Here is a 12,287-nt window from a genome sequence, read left to right on the forward strand (position 1 = left end):
GTATAATCTTGACTGGTTGATACCTCTCTATATTCTTAAGATGGCATGTCTAAGAAAATGATAGTTAAACCCATTCATGTTAATTATATTGTACTACAAATAACCAGCCTTTTAAAAACTATAGACTAGTATTGTACATGGTTCACAATATCTTCCCTTGGGGAAATCTTTTGGCATGTAGACTTTATTTCTTACCATAGCACAGGGGATCCGTTGAGCAGTGTAAAGCCTCTGGCAATGAAGTACTTTTATGTTTTGTTAGTAACTGCAGGAAGAATTTTAATTGCTTTGTCTGATGTAGATTTAGCCATTTAGTTTAGTTAATTGAATCAAAAGATTTGTACATATGAATAAACATGATGTTGTTGAATATTTAATGCCTATTAAGCCATGGCACTGTTCCAAAGTCTGTGCACCACAGTATTCATGTAGTTGCTATATTCCTATGGATTTGGCTCTTTGAATGTTTCAGTTGTTGATCTTAGAATGTTATTTTAGTCAAGTTAAATATTATTTTTCCTCCATAATAATACTGGCATTATGTTTTGTGGACTCTAGGTTTGTGGACATTAGTGGTGAAGAATACTGGGGAATGCAATCACTCTGTATTGGGATGTGGGCTTCATGACTTCACCCATACTTTTAATATTTTCTTGAAGTTATATAGGAATGCAAGTACATTAATAGCAGCCAGTGCAAGCCCAAGGTATTTCACTGCTTGACATGAATGTTAGGTAGCAGTTTTTATCTTTTTATTTGGACCAAAACCAAACACTATCCAGATACCAGTTCTTGTTGTCACCTATCATCCATCATGTAGGAGGCTTGCCTTGCTTTGCTGCGTGGCAGGGCCACCACGAGTGGATAGATTGGGAAAAAAAAGGGTAACACTTGGCAAAATTACTTTATTTGTTGGAGTATGTCTCTCAGAATCTCTTGGCTGACTCTAGATTTGCTTAAATTTGATAGATATCATCAATCGTAGGCAGAAGAAACTCTGTAAGGTGTTGAAGGGGGCTTGGATGCCCCCTTCAACACCAAGTTTTTTATAGCATGGAATGTCCCTCTCATTTGAGAAAGGAAACCAAAATCAAAAGATCCAAATCAGGCTTACAATGTCTGCTTGCTGACATTAATTATCCCTAGAAACTTATGGTAATTCGTCATGTGTTTTAAGCACAAAAGGTGTATTTGGATAGATAGAAATATGTCAGCATATAAAAATATAATCCTTTTTTTTCATGTTACTTCCCTGACTTCCTCATTTCATCACTGAACCCCTAACAACCTGAAGGGTCAGCTATCACTTTGATAATTCAACCCTCGGGGCCAACAGTAAAACAATCCCAGTGGTACCTCATAGACATGGAAGCAATTTTGGTTCATAAGGGACATATGGGTACTTTTTTTTTCATGTTACTTCCCTGACTTCACTGAAGAGATTGTTCTACTCATTTCTATTGAATTGAATCAATAGATAAATTAATATGAGACAAATAAGAGTTTGAATGTAGGAATAATAACACTATGTAACAGAATTTGAAAAATGTTCTGTTCCTGGTTTGAAAGTGTTGTACCCTGCTTAATTGTGTGGTACTGAATTTGAAAGTAGTTGTTATACTCCAGAAACTTCATTTTGTGGCTGCCACAAACTACGTTGAATTGGTTGAGACTCTGAGATATTCATTGAAAAACTGTAGCAAAATGTGCTGCAGGATGTTCTGCAATAACAACGTTTTTGCAGTTTAATCATGTTTTTATGACAGACCCAAATAGGAAATGACATTTATATCCTAGGAACAAAAATCGTGTTACATAGTGTAATGCAAGAGATCAGTTATCCCATAGCAATTGCCTGTAATTCATTTGGAAATTCACATGATTAGATCACTGAAAAATACTATTGCAAAAGGAGAATAACAGATGCTTTTACATCAATCCTGAAGAATAGATACAATTATAGTTTGTGCCTCTTTTATCTTATGACCTTGTCACACGGCCCTTTTGGGCTGTGCCGTTTTACCAGCTTTTGCTGGCATGTGGGGTGCCACGTGGGGCGGCTTGTGGAGCCCCACACGCCCTCCCTTCTCCCCTCATCACATGGTGGGGATGGGGAATGCTGCCAATGCACTTTGCCCTGCCGCCCTTTCTGCCATCACATGGGGATTGGGGGTGGAAAGTGTGGGTAGCTCCGTCAGAGCTATCCTAACAACACTTTCTTCCCCGTGGTAGAGGCCCTGCCTTCACTTCAGGAGGAAAGTGGGTGGGGCCTGGCATGCATTGTGTGATGGTGCATGGCACACTCCATCCAAGCTGCAAAATAAAGCGGCAAAATGAGGCATGTGAAGAGGTTCTTAGTCAGAGCATTTCAAGTTTGGGCATACTAAAAGTGAAACTAAATGTTTGGATAAATAGTGAAATAGGATAAGCATCATATATGCCAGTCTAACATCATTTAAAGTCTAAAGGCAATTACATGATGAAATTGTTGTGGAAGATAGTAGTATATGTCACAAGAAGATTGATTCATATTTGCAAGCACTTGTACATATTCGCTACCAGAAATGTACTGTTAATTTGCTTTTTTCCCTTAAAGGTGACAGTATTTACACATGTACTGAACAATTTAGATCTATGCAATATAGCATAAGCTTGCATAATACTGAACCACAAAAATTAATTTTGGTATATCTCTTACAGATCCTCTCCCTATCAAAAATCATATGATCTTCAGCATAACCAGCAGCAGTTTTGAAATGTCTTGGAATGTAAATTCAGTACGGAACCATTCTTTCCAAGTTGAAGTATACAAAAACAAGAAACTAATTCAAAGAACTGAAACCACTGATATGAAATTAGAGGTGTCAAACTTAGAAACTGGTGTGATGTACACAGCAAAAGTCAGCTATGAAGCCTGCAACATGCAAATTTTTTCTTACAGGAATGTGAGGACAGGTATCTATAATTATTGTTTCAGTTCTCACTGCTTGTTTCTGTTAACACAATTCCCCTTGCAACTATGTTATCAACTAAATGAAGACACGGGTTCAATGGTTTTAAAATTCAATCCATAAATGACTACTACTATTACTATCATCCCACGTTTTTGGAACTCGAGGCAATTTACAACAGATTAAGCATCGGATTTAAACTGTGGCCTGATTGAGTTCATTTTCTTAATTTTAAATCTGGACTTCTCCAAATATCCTGCCCAAACTGCATAACAAAATTTTACCATCTCTGCTCAAATCCATACATGCAGTTTTGAAGTCAGTGACTGCTCTCATCATGATTACTACTTTAAGAATAAGTAATAATTTATACCACTTCTTCAGATGGGTCGATTTGCCCATCTTACACTACTTCGCCTCCCTTTTTGGCAAAGAACCCTTCACACAATGTAAAGGGCTCCGTGGTGGAAAGAGAGGTGAAGCAGCACACGGTGCTGCCGTGACAACATGGGAGCCTTCATGTTTTGCTTTCTCTTCAGTGGGGGGAAGCCAGGTGGTGACACTTCTCCCTGTGGGATGAGGGAGAAGCTAAGGCGGATGATGTGGGGCATGGAGCAGTGGCTTCTCCACGCCCCCCCCCCGCCCCATTGGGAGCCTATGGAGCCGCACCAATGTGGGGCAAATCCATGGACCTTTCTGAGAAGGTCCTAATTTTAACTTAGATTGTTGATGTTGTATTTTCAGTGTAATTGTGACCCTAAGCTAAAACTATTATAGAGTTTTCTTGCCATGATTTGTTCCAAAGGGAAATGATTTTATCATTTTCTGAGGCTGAAAGTGTGTCAAGAGTCACTTAGTAGATGTCAATATTCTCCAGAGTCTCCAGTTTTGAACACTCAAATTGCTACACCATGCTGGCTCTCTAAGCTTAGATAATTTTTTGAAATTAATGTTGGTTTATATTGCTGGATGAGGATGAACAAATTGAAATGGAATCCTGACAAGACAGAGGTACTCCTGGTCAGTCTTAGGGTCAATCATGATATAGGTTTGCAACCTGTGCTGGACAGGGTCACACTCCCCCTGAAGGCACAGGTCTGCAACCTGGGGGTCCTACTGGGCTCAGCATTTACCCTGGAGGTCCAGGTGTCAGTAGTGGCCAGGAGGACCTTCACACAGTTAAAGCTTGTGTACCAGCTGCACCCATACCTTAAAAAGCCTGATTTGGCCATGGTGGTGCATGCCTTAGTCACATCCAAATTAGATTACTGTAATGCACTCTATGTATGGCTGCCCCAGAAGAGCTTTCGGAAACTTCAGCTGGTACGAAGATCACCTGCTAGATTGCTCAAAGGAGCAGGATACAGAGAACAAACGCTCCTATTAAATAACTACACTGACTACCTTTTTTTCTGGGCACAATTCAAGGTGCTGGTGTTAGCCTATAAAGCCCTAAATGGTTTGGGCCCAGTCTACTTAGCTGACTGCATCTCCTCCTATGAGCCCACACAAGCCCTGAGGTCTTCAGGAGAGACCCTGCTCTCGGTCCCACCATCATCTCAAGTGTAGTTGGTAGGAATGAGAGAGAGGCCTTTTGGTGGTGGCCCCATGGCTCTGGAACTCCCTTCCTAAAGAGGCTAAATGGCTCCTTCCTTGCTTTCCTTTAGGAACTGAGTCAAAACTTTCTGTTGGAAGCAGGCCTTCCCTGAAGGAGAACAGTGGTACTCCAAACATCAGATTTATGTGTGCAATATGACAATTATAGTGGATTTCCAGCAATGCACTTGACTACTGCCCAAGGAATGGATTTTAGTTGAGATTTTAATCCTATTGTTTAAATTATGTTGGGTTAGCTATTTATTATATTGTTGAGTGATTTATAACTTTTCATGAGATGTTGTGTTTTAATTACTGTGTTTATTTTTATGGTTGTAATGTTTTTTGTTTACATGTTGTTTGCCGCTTTAAGTCTCAATCTGAGAGAAAAGCAGGATAGAAACAAACTAATAAATAAATATAATAATGACATTACCCCATTTCTTTTCATATTTTGTTTTTTAGATGCCTTGATATTTGGCATAACACTAAGGATCTTGAACTATAACTTCACGAACCAGCTCCTCAACACTAGCAGTGTAGAATATGAAGCATTTTCTAGTATTTTGATGACTGAGGTAATGCCAACATACTTATACATTTGAAAAACTTGGATGAGGTTTCCTGTAATACAACACTTCTTTCATTTGTATAGATTTTCACATTCATTTTCCTTATTAGAGAGTAACCTTTACAGATCAGCTGCCTCCATTATATTCACAGAGGATTGCCATCTGACCAGGAAAAAAAATAGGCTGATCTTGTGTCTTTAGCAGCAGCTAAATGTGCAGGTGACAAAATAATATTACTTGCAAACTTTACAAGTTAGAAACTGTTTACAGACAAAGGAGAATGTGCTGGAAAACTCTTGGGAACTGCCATAGTAAGCAGGTGATATACTTGTGTATACTCTAGAGCAGCGTTTCTCAACCTGGGGGTCGGGAGGGGGGGTCATCAGACGGGTCACCAATGACCATCAGAAAGCACAGTATTTTCTGTTGGTCATGGTGTTCTGTGTGGGAAGTTTGGGCCAATTCTGTCATTGGTGGGGCTCAGAATACTCTTTGTAGGTTAACTTTGTAGGTTCCAGCAACTACAACTCCCAAATGTCAAGGTATATTTTCCCCAAACTTCACCAGTGTTCAAATTTGGGCATATTGAGTATTTGTGCCAAGTTTGGTCCAGATCCATCATTGTTTGAGTCCACAAAGCTGTCTGGCTATAGGTGAACTACAACTCCAAAACTCAAGGTCAATGACCACCAAACCCTTCCAGCATTTCTATTGTTCATGGGAGTTCTGTGTGCCGGGTTTGGTTTAATTCCATTGTTGATGGAGTTCAGAATGCTTTTTGATTGTATGTGAACTATAAATCCCAGCAATTACAACTCCCAAATGACAAAATCACAACCCCGCCTCCCAACCCCACCAGTATTCAAATTTGGGCATATCGGGTATTTGTGCCACATTTGGTCCAGTGAATGAAAATGCATCCTGCATATCAGATATTCACATTACGATTCATAACAGTAGCAAACTTACAGTTATGAAGTAGCAACAAAAATAATCTTATGCTTTGGGCTCACCACAACATGAGGAACTGTATTAAGGGTCAATGTATTAGGAAGGTGGGAACCACTGCTCTAGAATCCATATTAAGACACAGACATATGTATCAGATTGTATGATATATGCAATGCAGAAACATTAGGCTACTATTCAAGAATTAAAACACAATTAAATTAATTTCTAGCCATTTATAAATGGGTACCAGATCAAGCATGATTCAGAAAAAAATATTTATCAAGTTAAGAGAAATGATGAGAAAGTGGTTCCGTATAATACAAAGTTAATTAGAAGGAAAGAGGTATACTTTGAATTAGAAGACATTAACCAAATATTATAGGATATTGATTGTAGATTTATGTTTCATTCCAATTAATTTGCTACATCATCTTGGGGCAATAGTATAGACCCAAATACATTTTGAAAAAGGTATATTAATGATGAGACTCAACTTTCCTTGTGGATATGGGGGTAACACAGCTTTTGAAAGCTGCAAATACTGAACATGTTTAAAAAGAGCAACATGGAAAATACAATTCTAGATGTATATACTTCGTTGTTGAAATAGCCATTGTTCTTTCATCTGTTTTACAGATTAGAAATTCATTCCCTTCTGATATATCAGCATTATACAAAAAGGGGATTCTGAAAATGCACATGTACTCTCTTGAAGCTGGTAGTATCATTGTGAGGCATAAAATCTTAATAGGAGACCTGCAATTTCCTAAAGACTTATCTGCATTTGATCCAATGATGTCATCATTGTCCCAAAGTCATGTGTTCCTCCTTGACCGCAAGAACTCTGTAGTGGAAGGTAGGCTGTTGAATTTAATAGCTAGCTTACATTAGTATGTCTGTATCTTTTGTCATTTGAAATATAGTGGCAGTGAGTTTGGCTGAATCACAGATACTGCGTCACTCAGATATCTGCCTGGTGTTGCAGTGGCATAAAGCTAGTTTTCCTCAACCCCAAGCACTAGTGTTGATGCACAGCACCCCAATATCTCTAGTCCTTTTTACTTTCCAGTCAAGGAGATAAAAATACAATAGTTTATTCTTCAGAAGAACAAGGGAGTGGCTTTTAAATTCGAGACAAGCCAAGAAAGCCTCAAGAAAAGTGCCACGTTTGGTTGTTCCTGAATCGTAGTTTTTATAATCTCAGATTGATGCGAACGCATACATGTACATACAAAATCAAACTTTATTTTTCCCTTGTCTGTCTGTAATTTTCCCCTCTTGGCTCAGTGCGTCTGTGTCTCTTTCTGTTCCTGTAAACAATCATTGTTCTCCTGAAACAATTCCTGCACAATGTGTTGTTGAAGGCTTTCGTGGCTGTAATCACTGGGTTGCTGTGAGTTTTCCAGGCTGTATACAGCCTGGAAAATGCACAGCAACCCAATTCCTGCACATTCCCCCTCTCCCATCTCTTTTGGGTCAGTCTGATCTCTTTCTCTACCTCTCACACAGATGTCTCTTGTCCTGGCACCTAGCAACGCTTATCTCTTTCCACATTTCTACATGTTTTCTCCTTTTTGCTCCTTTTTGTTCCCTCCTCCTTTCTCTTTAAATCACTTTAAATTTCCAGGTTCCAACACTAGGCAAAAGTGGTTCAGCAATGGAACTAATTCCTTTGTGAGGTCACCTTCTTTGGACTTTTCAAAAAGAGATAAAGTTATCTATTAGGGCTGCTTTAGCCCAGTGGTTCCCAGCCTGTGGTTCGTGGACCTCCAGTGTTCTGCAGGAACGAAAATATGGTCTGCAGCCTCATGGTCTGCAAAATATGGTCTGCAGCCTACACCGTTGCTTCAAAACACTCTTATAGTGCCGAGGCAATGAGGATGCCAGGAGGGGAGAGGCTGACTACCCATGAAAGATTACTATTATCACATCAGCTCTAGATTATTAAATATGGTTTTCTGTGGGTGAGCAGACGGCAACTACTGGATGGCATATGTTCTGTATCAGAAACTATAGCTGATGTGGTCTATTCAATGCAATTTTCTGAATCAGCGCCTCAAATAACCAAACTGAATCTAAAGTTGACCAAAAACTGATTCAAAACCCTTTTGGTAGTAATGTTGGAGAGTAGTCCCTGGTCAAAGTAGTCCCTGGTCAAGTAGTCCCTGGTCAAAAAAACATTGGCAATCACTTCTTTAGCTGAAGATCCTGCACTGAGCAGGGGAGATGGACTTAAGCAGCTCTTATGATTCTGTAATTCTAAACCCTGAAGAGTCAGCTCTCCGCTGATAGTTACGGGTTCTGAACCATTAAAAAGATATCTTATCCTAAACCAATAAATCTGATGAAAATAAGTATGGAATTCTTCCTTAAAGCACTGAGGCAGCCCCAGAAGACAGCTTGTTCAGAATGTCATAAATTCTGTCTTGTCTTGGTAGCCAGACAAAATCTCTACTTCCTGTCAGTTTTTCCTCTCCTGCAAAGGTAGTGACTGTTACATTACACTAAGCCAGTGGTTCTCAACCTTTCTAATGCCGTGACCCCTAAATAAAGTTCCTCATGTTGTGGTGACCCCCAACCACATTTTCGTTGCTACTTCATAACAGTAATTTTGCTACTGTTATGAAATGTAATGTAAATGTCTGATATGAAGGGTGTATTTTCATTGTTACAAATTGAACATAATTAAAGCATAGTGATTAATCACAAAAACAATATGTTTGGGGGAGTGTGGGCAACAGATGATGGGATCTGAAGTACCTTCAACTAATGCAGCTCTGACTTCCAGAGACCACTGAGACACCCCTCTCCCCCCACCCCCGAAATACAGACTTGGACCAAACTTGGCACACAGAACCCTAATGACCAACAGAAAATACTGGAGGAGGTTGGGGGGAATTTATAGTGAATTATGGGAGAGGTAGTTCACCTACAGCCAGAGAGCACTGTAAACCCAAATTACTATGGATCTGGACAGAACTTGGCACAAATGCTCAGTATGCTCAAACAGGAAGACTGGTGGAGTTTGGGGAAAATAGACCTTGGCATTTGGGAGTTGTTGGGATGTATAGTTCCCCAGCCATCAAAGAGCATTCTGAAATCCAACCACAATTAAATTGGACCAAACTTGAGCTGTGTGGAAGGGGCCTGAAGTGGATTATCTGGCTGTGTGGACATAGATAATCCAGTTCAAAGCAGATAATGTGGGATTTCATTCATCTGTGTTGAAGAGGCCTGGGTTATTTGGGTCCCCTTCCATACAGCTGCATAAAATACACACTGAAGTGGATTATCTGGCTGTGTGGACACAGATAATCCAGTTCAAAGCAAATAATGTGGGATTTCATTCATCTGTGTGGAAGAGGCCTGGGTTAATTGGGTCCCCTTCCATACAACTGCATAAAATACACACTGAAGTGGATTATCTGGCTGTGTGGACACAGATAATCCAGTTCAAAGCAAATAATATGGGATTTCATTCATCTGTGTGGAAGAGGCCTGGGTTAATTGGGTCCCCTTCCATACAACTGCATAAAATACACACTGAAGTGGATTATTTGGCTGTGTGGACACAGATAATCCAGTTCAAAGCAAATAATGTGGGATTTCATTCATCTGTGTGGAAGAGGCCTGGGTTATTTGGGTCCCCTTCCATACAGCTGCATAAAATACACACTGAAGTGGATTATCTGGCTGTGTGGACACAGATAATCCAGTTCAAAGCAAATAATGTGGGATTTCATTCATCTGTGTGGAAGAGGCCTGGGTTAATTGGGTCCCCTTCCATACAACTGCATAAAATACACACTGAAGTGGATTATCTGGCTGTGTGGACACAGATAATCCAGTTCAAAGCAAGTAATGTGGGATTTCATTCATCTGTGTGGAAGAGGCCTGGGTTAATTGGGTCCCCTTCCATACAACTGCATAAAATACACACTGAAGTGGATTATTTGGCTGTGTGGACACAGATAATCCAGTTCAAAGCAAATAATGTGGGATTTCATTCATCTGTGTGGAAGAGGCCTGGGTTAATTGGGTCCCCTTCCATACAACTGCATAAAATACACACTGAAGTGGATTATCTGGCTGTGTGGGCTCCTCCTTCCCCAACAACTAAGACGTTTCTTACCCAGGGAGCAACCAGCTGGTCCACTCACTAACCTTGCAGCAACAACAACAGGCAGAGCCTTCCAGCCAGGCAGGGGGGAGGCGGGGCAAGGCAGCAGCGACCCTTTTCCTCTTCCTCCAGTTGCCCATCGAGGAGGACGAGGAGAAGGGACACTGCTGCAGTTTCTCCGCTTCTTTCTCTTCCATGGCCAGTTGGAGGAGAAGAAACAGCAGCAGAGCCCCTTCTCCTCTTTTTCCTTCTCTTTCTCCTTGATGGCCAGCTGGAGGAGGAGGAGCAAGAAGAGGAGAAACAGCCGCAGCGGCCCCTGTGCGGCCTCCGCGGTTTCTCCTCTTCTTCCTCTTCTTCATGGGGGAACTGACCTTTGCTTTGGTGAGTTGTAGTTCACCCACACCAGAGAAATTGACCTCCTCCCATGATGGACCTGGGTCAAACTTGGGCAGCAAAAGCCAGCCCATACGGGGAGCCTTCCACTCGACCCCCACCCCTTCTAAGCTCACGGGGAGGGGAGGGCCCAAGAAGGTCTCCAAAAATAGTGTACCTTCTCCCTTTCGCGCCTTTAGCTCTGAGCTCCTCCTCTTGACTCCATGCAGCCTTGTGGGAAGAGGAGGAGGAGCCGACCAGGAGTGCCTGGATGTTTGGCTGGCACAGGGGCCGGCAGCCATTTTGGAGGGGGCGGGGCTAACTGAGGTGCCTTCGCGACCCCCCAAAAATGACCCAGCGACCCCCCTGGGGGTCGCGACCCCCAGGTTGAGAACCGCTGCACTAATCTCTGGAGATGTCATGCATATTACCCTAGTTGAATTTGGGTTTTAAAAAAAGTAAAGACTGTTCTTTTACATTTTCAGACTGGAATGAATGTGCATTTAGAGCAGAGAATGATTGCAGTATGTTTGCAGAATGCATCAATACAATAGGCTCATATATATGCAGATGCAAGACGACAACAGACGCCAATCCACTCCGACCCGGGAGAAACTGTGAGGGTAAGAAACTCATCAATTGAAACAGGTCCTTCAGGAACCCCTTCCTAAGTTTGTCATTGTAGAGGCTCTTCCATATGATTATCTGGCTTGCAGATCCCATGAATACGTCTCTTAGACTACAACCTGCTCCTCTTCACAATCTATATATATATAAATGCTCTGTGCATAATGAGTACCTTAAAAACAAAAGAACCAATGAACAAAATCACACCAAATTTGGCAACAAAATGTCTCACAACACAAGGAGTGACCATCACTCAAAAAAATTATGATTTTGTCATTTGGGAGTTGTAGTTGTTGGGATTTATAGTTCACTTATAATCAAAGAGCATTATGAACTCCACCAATGATGTAATTGAACCAAACTTGGCATACAGGACTCCCCTGACCAACAGAAAATACTAGAAGGGTTTGGTGGGCGTTGACCTTGAGTTTGGGACTTGTAGTTCACCTACACCCAGAGAGCACTGTGGACTCAAACAATGATGGATCTGGACCAAACTTGGCACGAATATTCTATATGCCTAAATATGAACACAGATGGAGTTTGAGGGAAATAGACCTTGACATTTGGGAGTTGTCGTTACTGGGATTTATAGTTCCCCTACAATCAAGGAGCATTCTGAACCTCACCAATGACAGAATTGGGGCAAAATTCCCACACTGAACCCCTTGACCAACAGAAAATACTTAAAGCCATCCAATCCAACTCTCTTCACCAGGAAAAGAAAATCTAATCAAAGCCCTCCTGACAAAGAGCCATCCAACCATAGATATAGATAGATATATATGATTCACACACAGAGAGATATAGTATCATAGAGTTGAAAGGGACCTCTAAAGAAGAACAATGATATGTTGCATGTTCCAGAGTAGGCAAACCAGACAATCTCAACACTGACAAAGAAACAGCAAGAAATACTGTTTACCCACAAGCAGAAAGACATTACATAGATTACATGAAAGCCTTTGACAATCCATAGATTAGATACCATTACTTTATTTTCCAGATCATCAGACTGGGCCACAGCAATGCGTGGCAGGGGATGGCTAGTATATTACAAATTGCTTTATGTTAGTACAGTATGTACAGTAGTTATCT

At 41.0% G+C, this 12,287-nt stretch overlaps 1 protein-coding gene across 1 annotated transcript in view; it reads left to right on the forward strand.

Moving 5' to 3' along the window:
• Nucleotides 1-12,287, forward strand: part of UMODL1 (uromodulin like 1) — a 48,689-nt gene that overhangs the window by 16,559 nt on the left and 19,843 nt on the right. Inside the window, exons 6-9 of the mRNA XM_067466233.1 lie at nucleotides 2,701-2,955; nucleotides 5,013-5,125; nucleotides 6,707-6,926; nucleotides 11,048-11,185. Coding sequence (XP_067322334.1) covers nucleotides 2,701-2,955; nucleotides 5,013-5,125; nucleotides 6,707-6,926; nucleotides 11,048-11,185 — 726 coding nt within the window. The remainder of the gene's footprint in view (nucleotides 1-2,700; nucleotides 2,956-5,012; nucleotides 5,126-6,706; nucleotides 6,927-11,047; nucleotides 11,186-12,287) is intronic.

Source organism: Anolis sagrei, chromosome 3 (genome assembly GCF_037176765.1).
Source record: "Anolis sagrei isolate rAnoSag1 chromosome 3, rAnoSag1.mat, whole genome shotgun sequence".
Classification (NCBI taxonomy): Eukaryota; Metazoa; Chordata; class Lepidosauria; order Squamata; family Dactyloidae; genus Anolis; species Anolis sagrei.